At 42.9% G+C, this 25313-nt stretch overlaps 1 protein-coding gene across 5 annotated transcripts in view; it reads right to left on the bottom strand.

The window, feature by feature from the left end:
• Positions 1 to 1062: 1062 nt before the first annotated feature.
• Positions 1063 to 25313, bottom strand: part of MTMR8 (myotubularin related protein 8) — a 105833-nt gene continuing 81582 nt past the window's right edge. For 2 of the 5 annotated variants that reach the window (XM_033944627.1, XM_033944628.1), the window contains 2 exons: positions 5484 to 6324; positions 1063 to 3589 (listed from right to left, as the gene is read on the bottom strand). In XM_033944627.1, coding sequence (XP_033800518.1) covers positions 3456 to 3589; positions 5484 to 6324 — 975 coding nt within the window. In that variant the 3' untranslated portion in view covers positions 1063 to 3455. Of the gene's footprint in view, positions 3590 to 5483; positions 6325 to 8049; positions 8260 to 22388; positions 24085 to 25313 lie in introns of those variants that run through there. The other 3 variants (XM_033944631.1, XM_033944632.1, XM_033944629.1) reach the window with 3 other exon arrangements.

The raw sequence follows: 25313 nt of genomic DNA, 5'->3' as shown, positions 1-25313 counted from the left end.
GGCCTCCCTTAAGACCAGTGGTCTCAAACTCAAACCTTTGCAGGGCCACATTTTGGATTTGTTGGTACTTGGAGGGCCTCAGAAAAAATAGTTAATGTCTTATTACAGAAATGATAACTTTGCATGAGGTAAAATCTTTATAGTTTATAAATCTTTCCTTTTGGCTAAGTCTTAATAATAATATAATGTATAGCTAAAGAGACATATGATCAAGAAACTGTTTTATTTTACTTTTGTGATTATGAAAAACATACTGAGGGCCTCAAAATAGTATCTAGCGGGCCGCATGTGGCCCCCGGGCCGCGAGTTTGAGACCACTGCTTAAGACAAACTCCCCTGCTTGGCCTTCTTAGGCTGAACTAAATGCTCCGTCAGGTAAGGCGAATACTTCTCGCAGCATTTAATTATTTTTAAAGTTCACTTTCAATTGCAGTACACAACCTGATATGCCTCCTTGAGCTTTTCTAATATGGCCAAGCTCAAAGGCATAAGGGACCAAACTCTGCACAGTGGCCAGCCCATTCTCACGGTGGCCTATCCAGGTAGCTTTTCTCTGCTTCTGATTGCGGTGGCATGTTTTCGTATTCCAGAGATGCCGAGTCTCACTCATTAGGAGTCTGTCACACTCATTTCAAGGCTCGCTTATTCTCCCACTCATTAGCATCTCTGGGCCAGAGCACAGATCCAGACCTCTTATTGCTTTAGTTTAAAAAATGTATAACTGGTCTTATCTACAATTCTAGGTGCTTCATCAAGATTACATATATAATTTTGGGATGTAGCAAAATGAAAATGAACAATAGATATGAAAACCAGGCTCATAAAACAATTAAACTCCATTTAATCTAATGTGAAAACAGACCAATTTGAGATGATATTTAAAAAATAAAAAAGAGCCCTTAAGACATTTGCTTGACATTGCTTTTACGAGACAAGGGAGGTGATGCAATGTGGTCACTTATGTCTGGAATCTATATTTTACTTCCTGATTTTCTCTGCTAATAATCCTCCTTTTCTTTGTTTGTTTTCCTTTCAAATTGTGACGTTCTTTTCTTTCTTCTACGATAGTCTGTGAACCACCTTGATGCCACTGTATGAAGGTGGAATAATAAATGTTCAAATCCTATGCTTCTCCTTGTGGCCCTGGGCAAGTCACTCAATCCTTCAGTACCTCAGGTACCTTAGATTGTGAGTCCACTGGGACAGATAGGGAAAATGCTTGAGTACCTCAGTGTAAACCGCTTAGTTAATTAACCTTGATAGGCAGTATATCAATACCTAACACCCCACCCCTCCTTTTGCTAAGATGTGGTAGAAGTTTCTACCATAGCCCGGAGCACTAAATGACTTCAACGCTCATAGAATTCCTATGAGCGTCGGAGCAGCACTCTGGGCTATGGTAGAAACCTCTATCACGGCCTCGTAAAAGGGGCCCCCAAATAAATAATACACCCATTACCAAACACCATCATAATAAACCAGGATTGTGCACTCTTCTTTACCTATAACACTGGATAGGCCTGCTGGGGGGGGGGGGAAAGTATCTTTTATTGTTCATGAAATAATGCAAGGTGAGTTTACAGTCTCTGAATCAACAGGCCAAGAAATCCAGAGTACTGGACCTGCAATTCCAAAGACAAGAGCGCAGGTTTGGGCTAGTCCAGTGGTCTCCAACTCAAACTCTTTGCAGGGCCACATTTTAGATTTGTAGGTACTTGGAGGGCCTCAGAAAAAAATAGTTAATGTCTTATTAAAGAAATGACAATTTTGCATGAGGTAAAACTCTTTACAGTTTATGAACCAAACCAACACCCCGTCAAGGATTGCTAATGCACTGTTTAATGGACTTTGTCAAAAATCTTGTTTGTTCAGAGACATTGAATTGGCCTTTGTTCTTTGTGTGGTCACGAGGGCTAGGTGTTTTGGGGGCCTATGTCCTTGGTTAGCAACATTCTATGCACACTGGCCTAAAACTGGTCTGATACCATAGTCCATTCTACCTATGCCTTGTCCATTAGCTCTTCAGCCATTGCTCAGTTGTATCTGATTGGTCCCAAGGGAATTTATGCAATCAGCTCCTCCCATCATCCAATCAGAGAACTATTTTATATATGAAACAATGCCTGACATATAATCATGGACTTTTGCTGGAGAAAAGGGATCAGGGGGCTGCGGGAAGCTAAGCCAGGCTATGCCTTCCTACAAAGACATGTGGGACCAGAGAGAGGCTCTTAAGCTTAAGGTTCCTAAGCTACGCCAAATTTGTTAACCTGCTATCTTCCTCTGGTGCAGGAGAGGGAACCACACCAGATAATTTGTAGATTGAAAGGACCACAGGTAAAAAGAGTAAACTGGGAGCTAATCTCACAATTTTTGTTTCCCTTGAAGTTATGTTAAGTGACTGAAAGAAGCAGAGTTTGTTTAGAGACCAGGGATTTCCATTCTTCCGGAGGAGACTGCATCAAGGGTAGGCACCTCTCCCAAAAGTAGGGTTACCATATTTTGTGCAATAAAATCCCAGATGTATGGCCCCCTCCCCATTCTGCTACAACCCAACCCATTCTACCCTAAGCCCCACCCCAAAACCATGTCTGGGGGGCCTCCAGGGATGCGCTGATGCGTGTGATGTCATCTGTGCATGCTCAGAGGCCCTCCAGACACTGCTAGAGCTTTGCAAAACCCAGACAACTGCTGGGTCTGTTCTCAGAGGGGTCGCCCTCTTTGTCAGATTCTAGATCTCATACCATACAAATTTCAACAAGGATTCATTGTAGTTTACAATAAGATTCCTAGACACACATTTTAGTTACAGTAGGAGACCTAAACTATAAATGACTGAGGCTCTGGATTTGCTGTATTCATACCCCACCAGGTCACATGAAGCAGCAGCAGGATTCGAGCCCTGGTTTCTCCGGTTCTCAGCTCACAGCTCATGCACTCCACATTTGTAAGGTCTGAATTCTGCATGGATTGCACCAGCCTCTCCTGATCTTTTGGCCAAATAATTCAACTACATCAATCTAATCTAATCTAGGATTTATGGGTCACACTATGCCTAAGTAGCTTCAAGGCAACTTACAGTACAATTTAAGGAAGTACAATTTAGTACAGTATAAGGATGCTATAGAAGATACTAAATGATTTAATTCTGGAACATAGTTCAGTATGGGCTGTGATTTTTTTTTTTTCCTACGTAGTGTCTATTTCCTAACCCTGTGGCCCTGAAATAATTGTGTCTCCCATCTGAAGCAACCCAGGGGCTGAAGCTCCCCAATGTGCACCTTTACAGTAGCAGAGGACTTTCTCAAACAAATTGGAAACTGCAGCCAGAGGTACAGCTATAGTATAATTAGTTGCCCAGAAGGGTTTGATCCAGTTGATAGCATACTGCACTGAAGTTCCTCTGAAGCTTGCTTGCTTGTGACCTGAAGCCAGTTGGTCGCTGGAGTGAGCCCTCAGGTCTGATATTTCAAGTAATTGATCAGGAGAAGTGGAACCTTCAGCTCGTCAATGCTCTGAACTTGGTTTCCGGGTTTCAGGAACTTTCTGATGGCCAGTCGGGTCTGAGATAACAAAGACCTGGGATAAACTGCAAGAGGGAACAATTCGATCAAGTGAACAGCTTATCCCCTTCTGTCTTAGCTGAGATTATATTCCTGCACCCTCCTGACTTCACATGCAACTTTCTTAAAAATAATCCCCTTGTTTGCTAACTCCAGTTACTCTGTCTTCTCTTCAGTTTTCCACATTTGCTTACACCAGCGTATCACAAACTGTGTGCCTCCTGAGATTTCAGGTGTGCCGCGACACACTGGCGAGGAGGAGAGTCATCCACGCTGGCACGTCCTGTAGGAAGTCAGCTGGCGCAGATGACTCTCCTCCTGGCCTGTGTCTCTCCTCCTCTCCCCCTGCACCTCCTGGATCCCTCTACGGCCAGATGGGCCTCCGCACATACGCGTGATGTCATCACATCGACGTCTATGCACTTTTGGGTGCCATCTGGCCAGGGCACTGGATTTAGTGTGCCGCCAGCCAGAAAGTTTGCGAGACACTGCCTTATACCCTATGCTGTCTAGTTCAATGTTTTTGCATTTTTGTAATGTAGCCGTACTATGCACTGTTATTTGAAAATATTTTTACTGCTTTAAATGTCTATCAGTCTGTGTATGACTTATTCTTCTTTTACACCCCTTTGAATGAATGCCTTTAAAAAGGCAATAAATAAATCTTCTCGTCATCTATATCTCTGGCTTTTAGCAGCAAAGGAACACGGAAAAACTGTTTTCTCATACTGTCTGAGGCTCACACCAACAAGGACACTGAACACTGAGCTTGCAACCAGACAGGAACCCTCTCATGTCATGTCCCGAGGGCCCTTGGACTTTTCCCCTTTACTTCAGCTGGCCTCTGGGCAGTCGCATCTCTAGACAGAAGTTTTTCCTAAGGTAAACAGCATAAAATCTGTTTTTCTCCTTGGGATCTTGCCAGGCACTTGTGACCTGAGTTGGCCGCTGTAAGAAACAGTGGCGTAGCAAGGGTAGGAGGCACCTCTGTTAAAAAATCAAGTTACACAACCACCGAGGTAATCTCCACCGAGGGCTATACACTTAGTCCAGCGAGTTTCCAGTTTGTTTTGTAAACTACTTATTAAAAAAAAAAAAAAACCTAGAAACTCGCTGGATTAAGTGTATAGCCCTCGATGCATTTTTTTTTCCCCCCAAACTCTTCAAACCTCCCTCATATATGAGTTTATATATACAAAATACAATATTTTATCTATTTTAAATTGAAATTCACAGAGGGGGAAGTTATCAACATGGGCTACCATCAAGATGGAATTCAACGAACCCCAATTTATATCTAGATTATTAATACCACACAGTACTCAACGCCCACTTCGTTCATCTGGCCAAAATCTCCTCTCAGTTCCTTCTTTGAAAATTATAGGAATAAGAAGATCGGACATGTTCTCTGTGATGGGCCCTCAATGGTGGAACGCTCTGCCACAATATATTAGAAACGAAAAAGATGTCACAATATTCAAAAAAATCTTTAAAATCTTATCTGTTTAAAGATGCTTTTAATATTTAAATTTCTTAAGTGAGGTTTCAAATTGTGCTATAGTTTAACCACCCCTCACCCTCTTGTTTTTTTCCATCTTTCTATCAAAATTGAAAATTGTAACTTTTGCTTTTTCCCTCCCGACTCATGTTTGTATTTTATGAAAGTGTATTGTTAAAATGTTAGTTTCTTTGTATTATACTCTATTTTGATTTTGTTCATCGCTTAGTAATTTTAATAAGCGATTCATCAAACATATTAATAAACTTGAAACACCTGAAACTCAAGTTGTGCTGGTTTAGCAATGGGTCCCATTTCATGCAAGGAGACCTTGTACTAAAATACCATGACTTGTGGCTAAATAACTCATCTTAACGGTAGCCCACATTTGCAGACTCATAATCTACAGCATCTGAAATTACCTCTCTCTCTCATCAGTAGTTCCATGGCCTCATGGTTCGGAAAGCTCGTATCTCCCAGGTTAACTAAATACACATTGGCTCCAAATTCAAGCAGCAGTGTAACGAACTGAGTCTTGCAACCATGCTTGAGACACACTTCCAGGACAGTCTTGGGCTGCCGGATTCTCACTAGAAGCCTGCCGTCGGTGCAGTTGTAATTAGGGTCAGCGCCATACAAAAGCAGCATTCGGAAACATTCCAAGTGACCATACACAGCAGACAAGTACAAAGGACCCGTGCATCCTGAGTTATTAGAAACCCAGTCTGGCACCTTGGACCTCACGTTGACTTCAGCTCCATGCTTTAACAGCTCTCTTAAAATGTTCTCATTACCCTCTCTAGCAGCTGTCAGCACAGGGGAGCAGTTATTGTAGATGCTCCCATTGGGATTAGCACCGGCTTTCAGAAGAGCCTTAACACAATCTAGGTGCCCGGCGCTAACAGCGGTGAACAACGGAGTCTGAGCCTTTACATCTAGGCTGTCCACATCTGCTCCATGGACCAAGAGGACTTCTACGCACTGCAAGTGACCTCGTGTTGCTGCATGACGAAGAGGGGTTCCAGGGACACCCCAACCACTTCTGCTGTCAATGAAGACTTTGTATCTCTCTTGAGATAACAGTAGAGTCAGGACATTGGCATCATTGTTGGACACTGCTTGACAGAGCTCCTGCCTTTCGCCGTTCTCTTGTTCATCCTCTCTGGGCTGGAGCATGGAGAAGATCTTTCTAATATCCACTAAACTCATTTTGTTTTGTGTGGTAAGTACCATTTTCATCTGGAATTTTGTGCTACTTTCAACCTGCAGAGAAAACAGAGACTGTTATGTGAACTAATGCTCACGACTGGTCATGTGAAAACATGTATGTTTTAGTATTTGCTTGCATAACGTATGTTAATGGGCAAATTTCCTCTTTGACCTGGAGACTTGGAGAAAATTAGCCAGCTTTACCAAAGCACGGTCTGTCTGTTGGTCTGTGCCAAAGGCAGGACAAAGCAGGGAAGGTCTACGCTGGCTTCCATTCCCAGTACCAGACATTAAAGGAGCATCCTTTCAAGGTTGAAACCTGTTTCGTTGTAGTGTTTTACCATCTTAAGTACAACATAAAAGTTCTTAGAATGACATCCTACATGTTGATTGCTGATTAAGGAGATGGGATGACTCTCATATGAGGAACAGCTAAAGAGGCTGGGACTCTTCAGCTTGGAGAAAGGACAACTGAGGGGGAGATATGAGAGGTCTTCAAAATCCCGAGTAATGACAAACAGGTATCACATAAATTAATTGCTAAAAAGTACAAAGACTAGAGTACGTTCCATAAAGTCGCATAGGAATACATTTTGAACAAATCATTTTGGGATTCTACCAGGTACTTGTGACCTGGATTGACCACTGTTGGAAACAGGATACCGGGCTAGATGGACCATTGGTCTGAGCCAATATATCTAGGCTTATGTTCTTTTTTTTCGGTAGAGGAAGAAGGTTACGAGAATTTGTAAAACATAACTATATTCAGGGTCTGATTAACTTAGATGTTTTTCTTATTCTGTGTCTGTGAGAAAGATCTTGATAAATCAGGTCCTACATTTACTGGTTTGTTATATCTCAGGGGTGTCAAAGTCCCTCCTCGAGGGCCGCAATCCAGTCGGGTTTTCAGGATTTCCCCAATGAATATGCATGAGGTCTATTTGCATGCACTGCTTTCATTGGATGCTAATAGATCTCCTGCATATTCACTGGGGAAATCCTGAAAACCCGACTGGATTGCGGCCCTCGAGGAGGGACTTTGACACCCCTGTTATATCTGGACCACAGACTGACCACTAATACAGACAAGATCTATAATCAGTATGAAACAATCCATTAATTCTTCATTCAAAAGCCTGTGAAATGGACACTAACAAGTGCAAAATGTAGGTTAACCCTTTCAGGACCATAAGGATCGTAGGCCAATTTTTGTGGTTTTGACGACATTTTTATGGTAAAAAGGGCTTGCAGATGCCAAAAAATTGATTTTTTTTGTGAAATATCATTATTTTTTTTAAAAAAAATCAAACTTCTGGCTTATGGACAGTGTGGCAAGTGAATCTTCTCGTCAATCTGGCAACGACGCTAATGAATGAATGTCGGAACCAGTTTGTTTACATAAAGGCAGTATCATATGGAATCCGTACATATCAAATTTAGAACTGTAGACTATCCCAATCAAAATTTATAGGATTTTAAAGTTATGGGACAAATATGTCCCTTGGTCCTGAAAGGGTTAACACGGAAAAAGTTTGGAAGCCCTGGACAGCTATGCTGAGAGAATGCATGGTATTTAGACCTACACCCTACAGTTTCCCTTACAGAAGTTAGGATCATAATATTGTTAGATGTAAAAAAAAAAGCTCCATAGCTGGAATAAAACACCACTATACATAGTAAATAATGTGTAATTTACAAGGTTGATGTTTCAGTAAATAAACCCCCCTCTCGTGTTCCTTAATTGTCTGGTCCAAACCTTTCCATAAAGTTTATACTCACCATCTGCATTAATCAGGAAGCCAACAGTTTGGGAGATAATGCCACTGCTTTGCTGTCTTACCTCTGTGAGCTGGCTGATGACTTCACTCGCCCAGGGAGGTGAAACCCCTCCATAGGTACTGTTTATTTTCTCCTCTTTCTGAGTCTGGGGTCTTGCAGGGAGCCAAGGTTTATCTCTGGTGGACAGAAGTGTAATCCTAGGCTGGGAGAAACAAACCCACTTCAGGGCTAATTTTAGCCACCTACTTTTATCTCACCATTTCCATTCTAGGAAAGCCCAGGCAGGGAGGGAAGACAGGTGCTCAAGCTCGGAAAGAGGGAGGGAAGGCGAGGGGAATGCAGAAGGCAAAACTGGGGGTTTGATCTGGAGGAATGTGAGGAGAGGAAGAACAGAGGGGTTCGCATGGGTAAATTAAATGGCAGGCTGGGCTGTCAGAACTAGGGCCATAATGAAGGGGAATGATGACATTATGCAAGTCTCTCTCTTGTTGCTCTGGTGTGAGTTCCAGGGATAGCTTAACCTTCAGAGGGGCTGAGGCTCTGGATCAGGATGGTGTCAAACTCCCCAGCCTCTGACAGATGCAGGTACAGCAACTGGACTGGGTCACAGAGACTGCCTGGGAGAGCCCAGTGTTCACCTCACGACCAACCTTGCCCCCTCCCCCCTCCTGCATGCTGTATCTCAGCCAGAGTCCAGCCTGGATGCAAAAACCACTTTGGGACTGCTCCACCTCCTACAGCATGCAAGAAATGAGTTCCCCCCAGAATCCCCTCCTTCAAGAGGGCCTCAAACCCCTGGTGGTCCAATGGACCTGATGCCCATAGCTCCTCAGACCCTACTATTTCTCTTCCTCCTCACCCCTCATATCACCCTGACATCCCCCCCCCCCGCCTTCCCCCAGAACTCCAACTCAGCCCAGAGGTTCAAAGGATAAAAGTGAACCCCACTCGCTCTTGTCCTGACTGCTGCCTTCTTTTACATGGCACCGTCCATCCTTAGCAGCAGTCTTACCGTTCTGTCATGAAGGAGTTCAAGGGCTTTATCTCTTATATAGCAATTTAAGGAGAGAATGACATGGGGACAAATTTTTTCCCGTCCCTGCGGGAACTCATTTTCCCATCCTGTCCCTGTCCCATTCCTGCAAGCTCCGTCCTCATCTGCACAAGCCTCAAACACTTTAAAATCATAAGTGTTCAAGGCTTGTGTGTTTAAGACAGAGCTTACAGAAATGGGACGGGGAAAAATTTGTCCCCCTGTCATTCTCCAGTTGTGAGCTCTAGCCCAACCTGATCCTTGTGACTGGGCAAGTCCCCTAACCTTTCATTGTCCCAGGTAGATTGTACAGGACAGATAGGGAAAATACAATGAATAGTACAGGCACTCAGTGGTATACCAAGGGCAGGGCGGGGGAGGGGGGGGGAGGCGGACCACCCTGGGTGCACGCCCTAAGGAGGTGCACAGCCGGCCAGGTCCGGAACCTCCTGGGACCTGCACTTCAATGCGGCTATCTGTCCACCCCTGTGGCCAACAAAAAAGCAAAGAAGCTGGCAGGAGCGGCGAAAGCATCCTTTAAGGAACACCCTCCCGATCTGGCTCTTCTCGCCACCGGACAGTGTTCTCAGCCATTGGTCAACCTTGCCTGGGTGCTGTGACCCAGGCAAGGTCGACCAATGACTGAGAACACTGTCCACTGGCGTCACGAAGGGGGCGGGATAGGGCCAGATCGGGAGGGTGTTCCTTAAAGGACACATTCGCCTCTCCCGCTGGCTTCTTAGCCTTTTTCAAACTGTAGCAGTGGTGTACCGAGGGCAGGAGTGTGTGTCAAAAAATGATGGGCCCGGCGGGGGGGGGGGGTGTCAAAAAATGATGGGCCCCGGGTGTCACATACCCTAGGTACGCCGCTGCAGGTACTCAAGTATTGTAAACCACTTTAGGTGAATCTCTTTATGCAAAAGCAGTTAAATATCCAAATAAGTAAATAACAATTGAGTGGAGATGGTATTGGCACTGAAAGCGTTGTTGAAGGCATGATACCACCTTCTTTTACAGGAAGAAACAAATGTAGCACCTAATGCCATGACTGGGCTGTGGGCATTGGGGGAGGGGGAGCTCAGATGGAAATGATAAGGAGCAGGACTTGGCTCCTGTGTGAGACTAGAAATTGTGGGGTGCAGTGGTTAAAAGCTACAGCCTCAGCACCCTCAAACCCACACTTCTCCTTGCAACTCTGGGTAAGTCACTTAAACCCCTCATTGCCCCCTGTAAGTCCCCCAGGACAGACAGGGAAAAATGATCGAGTACCTGAACAAGTTTATGTAAACCATTCTGAGCTCCTCTGGGAGAACAGTATAGAAAATTGAATAAATAAATGATTACCTAAAATTTGAGAGTGAACTTGAAGGTGGTGATGGGCCCCGACTTGGAAGAGTTTATCATTCTGAGACTAGAAATTGTGGGGTGCAGTGGTTAAAGCTACAGCTTCAGCAGCCTGGCGTTGTGGGTTCAAACCCACGCTGCTCCTTGTGACCCTGGCCAGGTCACTTAATCCCCCCGTTGCCCCAGGGACATTAGGTAGATTGTGAGCCCGCTGGGACAGACAGGGGAAAATGCTTCAGTACCTGAATAAACTCATGTAAACCATTCTGAGCTCCCCTGGGAGAACAGAATAGAAAACAGAATAAATAAATTATGGTATACTCTCCCTGGCCAGGTGCAGCTTTGTACATCTTTTCTTCAGTTGACAAAAAGTTGGTTTTTTTTTAAAGTACTTGTTTACACAAGTGCTGATGTCTACTTGATGATTATTCTGGAGGAACAGAGGTAATTACTGTATGCAACTCAATAACTGAAGATTTTTAAGAATGTCGTGTCTCATTGTGGATGCCAATATGATGTATTTTGGGTTTTTTTTTATTATTGTAAACCAGTTACCTCCTGTTTTACTAAGGTGCACTATGCATTTTAGCATGCGCTGCTAGTGCGACCATAGACTAATGTGTACACGCTAATTTTGTGTGTGGTTAGCGCGTGCTAAAATGCTTAGCGCACCTCAGTAAAAGGAGCCCTTAGTTGTAGGAGGGTTATAAATTTAAAAAAAAAATAAAGTTCTCTCTTAGCACTTTGCAGTATTTCTTGACATTGCTGTTTTCCGTCATCACCTTTCACACACTTCTGATGCAATATATGAAGTCTTCCAGCCCTTTAAGCTGTGTTTGGTCTTGGCCAAATGCTTCCCTAAAACATTCCTCCAAAAAAAAAAAAGAGCATTCCACATGGGGGAGGGGGAAATTCATCCTCCGTCATGCAGTCTAGTGCTTCTTTTTTTAAACACTGGCAATACAGAATTTACACTTGAGCAGCTGAAGAATGTGACAAGCCCCTAAAGAAGGGATGCTGTCTGGTCATGGCCAGGCCCGATTCAAGCCTTCAGTTGCTCTGATCCACTTTAGTATAAACTCACTACATTGCAGAGATGGTGTCTTTCCAGGGCCACACATATTAAAGAAAACAAACCGAGCAGCTTCGGGTAACTCCAAAATCAACACCATGAAGCCTGAGCTCCAGGGCTGCAACTAGTCACAAATCAGACTTGCTATCTCCTCCTCCTTTTCTTCCACCCTAAGGGGCAACACCCTCTTTCTCTGCTCCCTTTGCCCACAATTACCCTTCAACCTGCTTCTTTGGCTTGTGGGCAAATCTCATGAAATAGAAGTATCTGAAGCAGGGATCCTGAAGCTCCAAATACTCTTCCATTGAGAGCCACATCCTCATATATGAGCTTTCAATGTGCTTTGGAACATGTCTTGATTAGGGTTCAAGACTAGTTGTACCCAATGTGCTTTATCCCATGCATAACTTACAGAATCTGCCTTGAATTGCACTTGTAGACTAATTAAATATGGACATTTATAAACTATATAACTAAGATCATCCAATTTTTACCTGGAGGATCAACTCTTGAAAGCATGTAAAGCAAGCGACATTTCAAATATGGTTTATTCCATTTCTTGTGCATCTAGCAAGACTGATTTTCCTTCTAATTCCACATTTTAACCGAGTGCAAGAATCTTAACATTCAGGTTAAGAGACAGTCACACACACGTTTACTTTAAAAAATGAGTTTATTCTCCTCCCCACCCTTTAGCAATAGAAAATCAAATCGGAGCATGAACATACAGCATCAAGACTTGAAACAAGTTTAGCAAAAATAGCGCAGGAAGAATCTTACATTGTACAAATATAATGACAACAGCGTCACACTGACACATGACAAATGTACGAGAAAATCAAATGAAATAAGTGTGCTTTGGTTATACCCAACAACACAACCAATCTTCCAACATAGTACACAAACATACAAAAAATCAACACCAAGATTCTTTTGCTCATGTAACATCGACTTATGGAAAAAAAATGCTTCTGATCTTGTGCTGTTAAATACAAACAGATCCAGTGGCTGAACAATCAGCAGAAGGAAATCTCGTCAGTGTTATCAGAGTTAAAAAAAAAAAAAAAAAAAAGTGTACGTAACGTCATGGTGGGTACACTATAATTAAGCAAAAGTATAAATTATTCCCTTTAACCTATGTTGCTTTGAAAGGTTTCACAGAAGCTCAGAATAACAGTCACCTCCAACTGTCTCGGTGGAGTTGAAAGCCAACATTTTGACAGCTACCACAATCAAGGCTAGGGAACTGCAGCACCAAAATAATTTAGCAAGGGAGGAGTGACGTCCAGACCATTCGCCTGTTATCATCTGTGTACTAGAGCAGGGGAGGACAGCCAGTCCTCAAGGTTTCCACAATGAATATGCAGGAGATTGATTTGCATGTGCCGCTTCCACTCTTTGCAAATTGATCTCATGCAAAATTCATTTTCTAAGTTTTTAAAATCGGACTGTGGTTGCCCATCCTCGCACTAGATGAGCCATTCTTTCACCAGTAGGAATCCCCTGCCCTTTCTGTGGTTACAGTCAAAGTGGTTTACATGTTTTGTACCTGGGGCAATGGAGTGTAGAGGTCTGCACGGGAACGGGGATCATGGAAATCCCACAGGGGTCCCACGGGAATCCTCCCCCAACCCACGGGGACCCCCCTCTGGCCCACGGGACTCCCACGGGGACCCCCCCTCTGGCCAGTGGACTCCCACGGGAATGGAAGGCTTTGGAAGCAGGGTTCGTCCATAGAATATAATGGACATGTCAGCCTTAGTAAAAGAGGGGATTTATAAGTTAATTACCTGAACAGAAAACAGAAAAAGGGTTCCACCAAAGAGATTCCACAAGGAAAACAGCAAAAGAAACTGTGGAATTGATGATCCTGTCAGAAGTAATTGCTGCTTTTTATGGGGACGGGCAGGGATGCAGGTAATTCCTTGCAGGAACAGGTGGGGAAGGAGAGGATCCTGGCGGGGACGGGCGAGGATGGGTGAGATTTCTGTCCCCGTGCAACTCTCTAATGGAGTGTTAAGTATCTTACCCAGTGACCCAAAATAAATGAAAAAGGAACTGAACTCGGTTCTTAGGCTGATGCATTAACCACTAGGTTACGCCTCCATTATTGAGAAACACACTAACTCCCATTTTTACTAAGGTACGTTAATCGAATTAGCGCACACTAAATGCTAATGCGTCCATTGACTAACATGCACGCGTTAGCGTGCACTAAAAATCAGTTAGCGCACCTTAGTAAAAGAGGACTTAAGTGTACCCACAGCGGTTAACAATCGAAAAGCCTAATTTTGCAGGTGCACCCAAACAACTTTAAAAATATACTCCAGAATAGAGTTTGCCATCTGCGTCACACAGTGTTATCTAGCCACACTGGAAACACCGCCGCACTTTAAGTGGAATACACTCTCACCCCCCACCCCCAGCTCTGCAGACTGAGGGCAGCCAGAACATAATCCTTGGAAAATGCAGGACTAAAAGAATCATTTTATTAAGAATAATTTACCATCTAATTTACAGAAATAGGGCAATAAAGTTTTGTCTTCTTAAAGGGATACTGTCATGTAACCATTGATTAGTCAATCCAGTCAGCTGTTTGCTATTTCCCCAAGTCACATTATTTTCATTCCTTTTGTTTTTGCACATACAATTGGGGGAAGAGGGGAAAAAGAAACCAAGGCATGCAGTTCATGAGTGTTTTTTCACCTGTACATCATATATTATATAAAATTAGAAAGCCCCGCACTATTATCACTCCCTCCCACCCCTTCACTTCTTTGGTAACAAGAGGCGTTAGAACTTGATTGGAAGACAGCAATGCCTGGGCCATACTGCTGCAGAAGTAGCAGTTTCACTGCCAAGGACACTTGTGGTACCTTCCTTAGCAAATCTTTTTGACTCATGCACTTCATGAACTATTTGCATATAAACTACTACACATAATGTACAAAATGTTTTGCCCACTGAGGAAATAAAAATAAAAAGGGTTTTTATAAACAACTTTTCCTTTAAAAACTCAAATCTTATGCAATACAAATCTGCAGTCCTCATTGTGGCCACAAGATGGCACTCTTGTTCTAGTCAAGCCTAATGTAACCTTAGGCAGCGTGTCTCAAGAGCTTGATTCTCCAGCTTCTATCACATCTGGCTCTTGAAAGATTAGCTGGTAGGATTTACTAGGGCCTACCAGCAGAAGAACTGGCCAGCAGAAGATAAAAATGGCAAAAATGTACAGCGGTGACTGCATAAGGGGGGAACGGTGAGGAAGGCGAAGATGACGTGAGCCACATGTACACACACATCCTGTAGAGCTCAGGAAGGTGATGCAAGGGAAGACAAGATACCTGGCAAAGTTACCCAGCTCCAAGCTATCTAGCAATATGAATACTGAGACTGTCTGCCCTCAGCACCTTGCCTTTCCCCTCTAAAATGTCTCATCAAAATTTCCAGCGTCTCTCCCCACTGGGCAATGGAGGGGGCCTCCCATGAGTGATCTGAATTGTGCTAAGTGGCCCTCCATGTGAAACATTCCTATTTGAAGAAATAGAAAGTCTGTTGTCATTTTGTCCTCAATATGTGCGCCTGTGTTCATATACCCAGCTTCTCTGAGGCAATAAAATGAATTAGTGGCCCAACTTACAGAAAAACAAATAGTAAGTATGAGATTGTCTCATTATATTAAAATATGGATGTGCCCTGCCCACTCAATCGGATGATGGAAAGAAGACAGGATGGGGGGGGTTCATTTTTCAAAGCACTTAGATTTACAAAGTTCCATAGGTTAGAATATAACCAAATCTCCAATCTACTGACAACAACCCCAGACTACAAGATGTTCAGAAAAGAAATAAAAACCATAGTCTTCAAGAAATCCTCGTCGAGGTAGGGAAACACCTGAAGACCATGGTTCCTGAGTGCAGCGGCCACTACAACCAGGCACTTGGTGAAGACTCTGGGTGACGAGGCCAGGCCAAAAGGAAGCACTCGGTATTGAAGATGAAGATGTCCCACCCGAAATCTGAGGTATTGACGGGAGGCCGGATGGATGGGAATATGAGTGTTGGCCTCCTTGAGATCAAGAGAACATAACCAGTCGTTCTGCTCAAGGAGGGGATACAGAGATGCTAGGGTCAGCATGTGAAACTTTTCTTTGACCAAATATTTGTTGAGCACTCTGAGATCCAGAATAGGACGCAGATTGCCCGTCTTCTTCAGAACAAGAAAGTACCGGGAGTAAAAACCCTTGTTCAGTTGGTCCACAGGGACCGGCTCGACGGCACAAAGCCAGAGCAAAGCCCGAGCTTCCTGAAGAAGAAGGGCAGTCTGGGTCAAGTTGGAAGGATACTCTCTTGGAGGAATTTGATGGAACTGAAGAGAGTATCCCTCTCTTACGATGGAAAGGACCCAGAGGTCGGTGGTAATAGCCATCCATCGATGGTAAAAGTGACGGGGACGACCTCCGATGGGAAAAAACGGGGAGGGTAGAACGATGGAAGTTATGCTCCCTACGAGACAGTCAAAAAGGCTGGGGAGCCTTGGGAACAGCAGAAGGTTGAGGCTTTTGTTGGGGCTTCTGCTGGTGCTGCCTCTTCACAGGCGGACGGATGGCGGGGGCTTGCTTCGGCGGGTAGCGCCTCTGATAGATCATAGTAAATTTTTTTTTTTTTTTTAAAACAAGAAAACACAACGTGAGCCAACGATAATGAGCTAAAAAAAACTCAAAACCGCGGGCACAGAAGGCACAAGTGAAGGAACTTCACGCAGAGAATCGAAGACAGACTTCTCAGCTCCACGGAAGAGAAAGAACTGAGGAGACGCACACGGTGTATCGGGCGGGAAGGCACTCGTGCATGCGCGGTGCGGGCGACTGGAAACTTCTAAAGTTTCTACAAGCAAGTATGCTTGTGAGACGTCCGCATCGGGGCTCTGTTGGATGATGTCACCCACTAGTGAGAATACCTGCCTGCTTGTCCTGGGATAAAAAGTCTTATCATCACCAATATCTTTCCTCTTCCTGATCTATTTGTTACCTTCACTAGACATGACCAATGACCCTCTTTTGTAACACACCTATTATAAATCTTTTGTAATTCGCCTTGAACCACAAGGTAATGGCGAAATAGAAATCTCTAATGTAATGTAATGTAATAATGGAACTTTGTAAGTCTAAGTGCTTTGAAACTTTGCCTCTGTTGATCTTATTTGTGCGTTTTGCTTGCAAGCCATACTGAACTGCAGATATAACATTTAAAAAAAAAAAAAGATCTGAACTGCAGGTGAATCAAAGCAGGGCTCAATCTGACAGCAAACACATCAAGACACACATCTGATATTAATGCTGTTTTCCTGTCAATATAGATTCCTGAGATGATTCAAAGCTTGTTGAACTGGTGGATGCTTATTCTTTGCTGTCAGGACATTGTTTGCCTGACGCTGGGCCTTGTTTTTCCTTCTAACCTTGCCTGTCTGTTCTATTTAATAGCCGACGTTTTGTTTCCTTAAAATTAGTCTTTAAACCACTTTATGTTCATTTAATGGCTGGTATAACAAATACTGAAATAAACAAACATGACAAACTGAAGAAGGGCTGAATCTGACAGCAATAGCAGGAACACAAACAGAACAATGTCGAGTAAAGCAGAGAAGCAAATTCGGTTCAAGGAAGTGCATTGGGGATGTTTCCTTAGATACAAATTAATATTCAAACACTCTCACATTCACTGAAGGATCTATCGTGCAGGTTATGTGTTCTAGGTGCCTTGAAAACATCAGTTTAAGAAAATGAAAATTAATATTTATAAAAAAATTTTAAAAAAGTAACAGTCTACATGAAACCAATGATTTTAAAACATGAAACGTGCAAAGTTTGATATGTTTCAGATTAAACAGTCCCGAGTTCCTTAATTGATGGCGGTATATTTTTTGCACCGCTAACTGCATCAGGGAAAGGTTTAATTCCTTCAAACAGCACCTTCAAGCAAAAACCTTCACAGTCTTGTTACATTCCACGCACACCGAGGAGGCTTCAAAATTATTTACAAGTGAAAAGAATCTTCCTGTGTTAATTAACAGTTAGAAAATGTTCCTCTCTCAAAGCAGCTAAAGGTTTGTGCATTTAACATGGTCGGGGAGAGGTTGATTCTACAAAGGAGGGCTTATACCAGGGATCTCAAAGTCCCTCCTTGAGGGCCGCAATCCAGTCGAGTTTTCAGGATTTCCCCAATGAATACGCATTGAAAGCAGTGCATGCACATAGATCTCATGCATATTCATTGGGGAAATCCTGAAAACCCAACTGGATTGCGGCCCTCAAGGAGGGACTTTGAGACCCCTGGCTTATACTGTACCTCTGTGGAACATGTTCTATAAAGCAAAGCAGGTGCTACATGTAAAAGCTCTGGCCATGTGAATATCCACCTTGAAAGCATGCTCCATCATATTTAAGTGCTCTTTTACATTTAAAATGCTGGCATTCTAATTATTTACACACATTTTTACATAGTACACGATAGAAGATAAAAGACCAGCATTGCATATCTAGTCCGCCCAGTAAGGTGGATCGAGGTTTAACGGCAGTTTGAAGAGTGAAAATAATTTTCACTTTTGATTCTATGCATTTGCTAACTAGGGATCCTCTTTTGAATCCCATGTGTTTATCCTGACCACTTCTAACAGACACACATTCTAAGCTTCCACCACCTTTTCTGTGCAAAAACAATGGGTTTGGTTTTAAATTTTCCTTCTTTTGGCTTTAATGTGCTCTGGTTTCACATTTTGTTAGTTAATACCTTTCCAATATTTAAATGTCTGCATCCTATTTCCCCATTCTCTTCTCATATGTCTTCTAGCACACACTCCATAGCTTTTTGCCTGAATTCTTGTGAACTGCTACAAATCTTTATATACTCTCTACGAGATACCTGGAGTATGAATTCAGTTTTGGAGGCTGTGAGGCTTCGCCACCAACATGTACAGGGGAATAATGACCTCCTTCTCCCTAGGCACACATGTACCCTGGCTTCTCGCATTGTTTCTCATCTTGACACTCTCAGACCCAAGGGGGGAGGGCAGCTCCATAAGTGGATGACTCCTTATAGATGCCCCAATATCACACAGTGACAGCCTATTCCGTTATAGATGACTAGTGCAATTCAGCATCAGCATTGCCTAAAGCGAAGCAAGCTCCTTGTAGAATTACCCTCCTGGAAGACATTTTGAAATCTTCATCTATACTTCTGCAAAAATCTACTACTACTTATCCATTTCTATAGCTCGACTAGGCATATGCAGCATATGCAAGTATTCTTTCTGTCCCTAGCAGGCTCATAATATAAAGGGCTTTTTGTAGCTGGGGCAATGGAGGCTTAAGTGACTTGCCCAAAGAAAATGCAAGACCCACTGCAAGCTTCAAAGCAAATGTGTAAATCTGTTCATTTAGTCTGGCCCCAACTTTGCTACTCCTTCCAATTGATTTCCCAATCGAATGCACATATTCCATGCTGAACTGATGATTTTTCATGGGAACTGGCTTTGTTGTACTGGGCTGAGAAGCAGAAAACTGAAGATTCGACAGTGCATTTTCTTGTAAGAATACTAAAGCTTGATCTACTTTTCCTGCAGATTTTCATCGAGCTTAATTCTGCGCCTGCTTTATCATTTCATGCTACTCACCTGATCGCATTACCCATGAGGGAGCCTGCCCAAAATGCTGCTGCCATCTCTGGAGGATGCCAGTCATTGACTACAACAGCTTGCTATGAGGCTAAAAGTCCAATTTTGCATGGATAAGTCCTTGAGTATGTACAAGGACATGGAGAAACAAGTAATTTGCAGCATGTCCACCAGGAATAACTACGTACATAGTTGAATATAAACCTAGATTTTGGGGCCCAAAAATGGGGGACTGTTTATATTCAATTCTTACTACTATTACTAATTTCTATGGCACTGCTAGACGTACACAGCACTGTACATTAAAACATCCCATACAGAATCTCAAAGAATAGCAAGATTCCGGAATCCCAAAGAGTAACAAAAGATTCCAGAACCCCAAAGAGTAGCAACATTCCATGCTACCGATCCAGGGCAAGCAGTGGCTTCCCCCATGTCTTTCTCAATAACAGACTATGGACTTTTCCTCCAGGAACTTGTCCAAACCTTTCTTAAAACCAGATCTAGCCCTTAAAATTGTAAGCTACGTAAAGCAGAAAAATACTAACTGCACTAAACTTGAGGCTAGTGATCAAATTTAAAAATCTAAATCTCAGTTACAGAGTATAAAATGTAGAAAGTCGTTCAGCACAAATCTATTCCAAACTTAAAAGCCATTTTCTTTGGACTACATGATTCTATAAAGACTGCTTAAAGTTAGGCGCCAATATTTAATTGAGCAACAGGCTTAATCAGCTTTAATTGGACTTAATTGAAAGTTAGGCACCCAACTTGAAAACCTTGATTTTATAAAAACTAGGTGTCTAGCCAAAGCACCTACACTACAAGTGGGCGTGGTTAAAGGGTGTGTTTTTGAGTTAGGTGTCTCTCTGTGAATCAGGTGCTGTTAGGCTCTGATACTGGCGCCTAACTTTAGGCCCAGAAAATCCTGGCATAAATTGGAAACGCCTAAATGAGTGCTGCTTAAGCACGCTTAGGCAAAGTTAAGCACAATTCTGTGATAGGCACCAAAGTTTTAAAGGACTGGTGCCGACATCGGGGCCTAACTTTAGGTGGACTTTATCGAATCAGGCATGATCATAACATCCCTCTCTTCTTCCCTTTGAGAGTTCATACACAGATGAACAGCACAACCGGTAGCCAGACATCTTCCCCACCCCCACCTGCAAATATGTTAGGCTTTTCTGGATGAATAAGACCAAATTATTTACCTGTAGCAAGAACTTTCTATGGCTGGCAGGATACGAGCCCTCACTGCATGGGTATGTCACTGACGGAGCTTGTGCAAGAAAGTACTAGAAGCTTTTTTAGTCACTTTATCACCTTGGTCTTGTTACGCAGCTTGAGTAGAAATACAACTCCTTGGAGATGTGGCTGGGTACGTGAAGATGTCAGGTGACGTGATGAACTTCAATTAAAATTTCTGGATTTTCACACAGAAATGTTGCGTTTTTAAGGTCTGCTATTGAACCTCCCTTGGTGTTAGATTTTTCCCCTCTACCTTTTTCCATTACCAGGAAGGATTTGAAAACATATCTGATCAAAATGTTATGACATTTTTTAATGGCTTAACTAAAGGAAGGGCTGGGGATTGAAATGTTCTGGCTTTTAGTCTTTCTTCTATTGTATTTTGTTAACAATGTAAACCACTTTGAATGGGTTTTACCCATACAACTGGTATATAAATCCTTAGGATGATGATACTGACTTTCTCAACATAGGGGTTATGACCCCGTTCCTCCCTGTTGATGTAATACATTGCCCCTTGATTGTCCATTTGCATAAAGACATCTCTTGGACCTCTATAAATAGAATTTATCACAAGAAAGATAATGGTCAGGCCCCAAGCATTATAAATGCCAGCTAGAGATATCCATAACAGTATAGTCCTTTTCCACTGGGTGCACATTATGTTACTGTTTTTCTGGGACATGTAATTAAACTCTAGAATTCGTTGCCAGAGAATGTAGTAAAATCAGTTAGCTGAGCAGGGTTTAAAAAAAGGTTTGGATAATTTCCTAAAAGAGAAGTCAATAGGCCATTATTGAGATGGCTTGGGGAAATCCACTGCTTATTCCTAGGATAAGCAGAATAAAATCTGCTTTACTCCTTGGGATCCAGCTAGGTATTTGGGCCCTGGGGTGGTCACTGTTGGATACAGGATACTGGGTTTGATGGACCTTTGGTCTGTCCAAGTATGGCAACTCTTATGCTCTTATCTTGTCCAGAAAAATTGCTGCTGGGAAAACAAACAACTATTTTAAAATAAGTACCCTGACCAGGAGCCCAAAGTCTTCATTGAGGCCTATACTGGGCTAGGCAGAAAAAAGTAATATAGGAAATTTGAACATGACTAAAAATCTAAGATACTAATGAGGAACAATTGCAGGAAAGAACACGAAAAAAAAGCAACTCTGAGCAAGAAAATGTTTTAAGATAAACTCCAGTGATGCACATCCAACCAGCTCAGTGAAAGTTCAAGATTACAGTCATTCTGCACAAAAGCAACTGGAACACAAGTGTCATGAAGTGACTCAAAAGCTTTTGTAGATCCAAACCATTCTTGGAGGATGCAATGTCCTGCTTGTTCTCAAGAAAAGGCTTATATACATGGCAATTATGACCATTAAAAATAGGTAAAAAAGGAAAGAAACTGAATCAACTAGTGATGTATAAGAATACAAGAACATATGTTTCTTTAAAAAAGAAAGAAAAGTGGCAAGGAGAGGACTCTGGGTAACTGAGTTTTGAGGAGAACTGCATTTGTGACCAACCTACTGAAAACTTCCTGCAATCGGTTAAGGAGGAGAACAAATGAGGCTGGCTGTGATGAATGATCCAAAGTATTTCATCTTTGGAGGCTCAGTCATAAACGGCAGTGAGAACGGGCTAGCATATATACACAGACCTCACCAGGCCACCTCTTGCCTGGCTTTTAAGATTATTCACGGCATCCTTCCTTCCCTAATCCCACTTTCTTTTAACTCCTCGTGCCCTGACTCCACCAGGACCGCCCATAAATTAAAACTATCCTTCCCCTCCCTACATGGTATTCTCCACGCAGGTAAACTGGGAAAATCACTTCTTTTCAAAATCACAGGTCTCTGGAATGACCTTACTATCCCACTGCGGAACCTGAGCTCCATCCATTTATTCCGCAAGCAACTAAAAACCTGGCTCTTCTCTAACATGTAATTTCTTTTCCCTTACTTTTCCACTCGATTTATAAACTTATGTAAACCTTTTCCTACCCTTTCTCATTTTTAAGCTCTTGTAAACCGTGCCGAGCTCTACTTCCGTGGAGATGATGCAGTATATAAACTTAAGGTTTAGTTTAGATAATAACATTTCCCAGCTGGCTTGCAGCATTTCGTTACACCCTACACACAGCTCAAAGAACAAGACCAGAAATGGCTGCCTTTTCTCTCGTGAATGGTAGGAGCTGCAGATCTCATATCAATGTCTTTCACCTTTATTTATGGTGCAAACGGCCATTTTGGGGTCAGGAGTCATCTCGGATATTCAACTTCCACTGCCTCGTTTTCTTCACCTCCTGACCCAGAAACATTATCCCTGGAGAAAATACGAAATGTGCTCTTAAATAGCAGATATGACTAATGAGTTCAAAAGAAAGTGTTGGGCCAACCTGACTAAAGAGAGATGGGCACCCAAAACTTCTTCCCATGCGCACACTGGCACCAAACCATTCAAAGGCGGGGTTTTCAAGTCAGATTACCACTCATCCTATTTCTTATGCAAGTGGGTAAAATATGGAATAGTCCAGGTGGGTTCCCAGACCTTCTCCTTTTTTGGCAGTGCACTGTGATTGGCCCTAGAAGGCAGGGGAAGGAAATGGGCAGCAGCACTCACGAGGATACCTGGAAGCAGCAGAAGGGAATAACAGCACCTTTAGACACTGCAATCAAGGCTCTCTTTCCTCCATCCTTCTTAATGCCAGTCAGTCTATGGACTGAGGACAGTGGGGCAGGGACAATCTGCTTTAAAAGCAGCAATTACAGAGCATTGTGCAGTATTAAAAATGTATCCAGATTAAAGTGCTGATGTGAGATGCTCTCCTGGCTCCTTGATGGGACCAAAGCCTCTGCTTAGGTATGTACATAGTCGTACATTTGGGAATAAAGAGGGCAGCGGACCTCTGTGGCAGGGTACAAGAGCATTAAAAAAAACCACATTTCTACATTAAGCACTGTTAAAAAGTTGCTATCTTTTGCATGTTGCAAACCAAAAAAAAAAATAAATTTGGGGAGAAAGATTCATACTTACAGCTCCCAGTGTATATTAAAAACCTTGCCATTTCACCATTAAAGCCTGCTCAGGCAATAAGAAAAGCCATGAAGATAATACACACTGAGAATATACTGTGGCCATCTCTCAGCAGTCTCTTCTTGTCCGTACATTTTTCTCTGTGTGTGTATTCCCTTTTATCAGATCCAACACAGACAACCCTGTGTCCCTGCTGCTGAATCTGTCAGCTTTCGAATGGTTTTAAGCCTTGCACACCCGGGCTGGCCAGCCACTTGACAGCTGAGAAGCAAGCAAGCTAGCTTGGTGCTCCAGCCCGACATACATCCCTTGTCGTGAATTCTCACACCACAAACTACTGCATGGTGATGGTACCGTTAGTTTCTCCCATTTTGGTATCAGACATTGTCATGTGAAGAGCTGAGATGTCCTCAGTGGGAGTCTCAAGGTTCCTCGTGTGCCTCTTTGTTGACTTGAGATGGTTCAAGTCTTCTTTTGCGACGGTGCCATTTGGAAATGAAGCAAGAGGCTTCCCTTCAATTTGTAGCACAGGGTTTAGTATGGCTCCTGGCTTGGGCTCCAGCACACTGCTTAGACAGTTTGGCATCTGGTAAGTGGCATCTGGTGCAGATCCATCAGAGAGAAGAAGTTTCTGTATTAGATCAAAACAGTGAAGGTCAGTCTTCTCTCCACATAGTTGGGTGGAAGACAGAAGGCAGTGTTTAAAAGAAAGCTGAAATGCAGAATGGCTCCTATTAGGCCATTATAATAAAACTGTATCCTCACTGTGTACATTCATAGAGGGGGAGGAAAAGACTTCAGCTGCTCAGAGGCATATAACCGGCCTAGATGTATGCGCCTGTATAAGCTAGAGAATGACACAGGGACAAATTTTTGTCCATCCCCTGCAGGAACTCGATTTCCTCATCCCGTCCCCGTGAGTTCTGTCACTGTCCCATCCCTGTAAGCTCTGCCTTAACCACACAAGCCTCTGACACTTATGATTTTAATGTGTTTGAGGCTTGTGCAGATGAGGACGGAGCTTAGGGATTGGTGGAATGAGGCATTATGACATCACAATCTGAGCTCTAGAATGTTGCTACTTAGGATTTCAAAGTGTTTGAGGCTTGTGAAGATGAGGACGGAGCTTAGGCATTGGTGGAATGAGGCATTATGACATCACAATCTGAGCTCTAGAATGTTGCTACTTAGGATTTGAAAGTGTTCGAGGCTTGTGCAGATGAGGACGGAGCTTGCAGGAATGGGGCAGGGGCAGGAAAAGAACTCACCAGGACAGGACAGGAAAATGAGTTCATGCAGGGACGGGGAAAATTTTGCCCCTGTGTCATTCTCTAGTATAAGCCTGCCACATGCAGAACTTCACCATCAGTCATAAAAACCTCCCCCGTTCTGTAATAGCTTTTTAACTTTTGATAGAGCTCAATAACTTAATACTGTACCTCAATTTATTAACCAATTATATGCAGCGGCAACTTGGCTGAAATGGCCTTGTACTGAAAGGAACATTTGCACTCCTTCCTTAGCCTACTGTCATATTATTGTAAACATCAAAAGGATGACGCTGAAATTAAGATATTGCCATCACAGAATAATTTTTCTTTACTCAAGTATGTGCTTCAAAAGAGAGCCTCCCAGGATTTCCATCCTGCAGCAACTTGCACATCATGAATGGAGAGAGTGCTACACCTGAACTGTGCCATCTTCATCTCCTATTTTATTCTGTCCAACTGAATGGAAAATTGGAAAAACTATAAAGACTGTAAAAGGTAAAATAACTCCATGAAAATTTAACATAATGAGACCAAATTTGCAATGGAGAGAAGGCTGGTGAAAAGATATCGGGTTTGAAAATGAGCCTAA

Source organism: Geotrypetes seraphini, chromosome 5 (genome assembly GCF_902459505.1).
Source record: "Geotrypetes seraphini chromosome 5, aGeoSer1.1, whole genome shotgun sequence".
Classification (NCBI taxonomy): domain Eukaryota; kingdom Metazoa; phylum Chordata; class Amphibia; order Gymnophiona; family Dermophiidae; genus Geotrypetes; species Geotrypetes seraphini.
The sequence above is the reverse complement of the archived record's forward strand: the minus strand, read 5'-3'. Positions and strand labels throughout refer to the sequence as shown.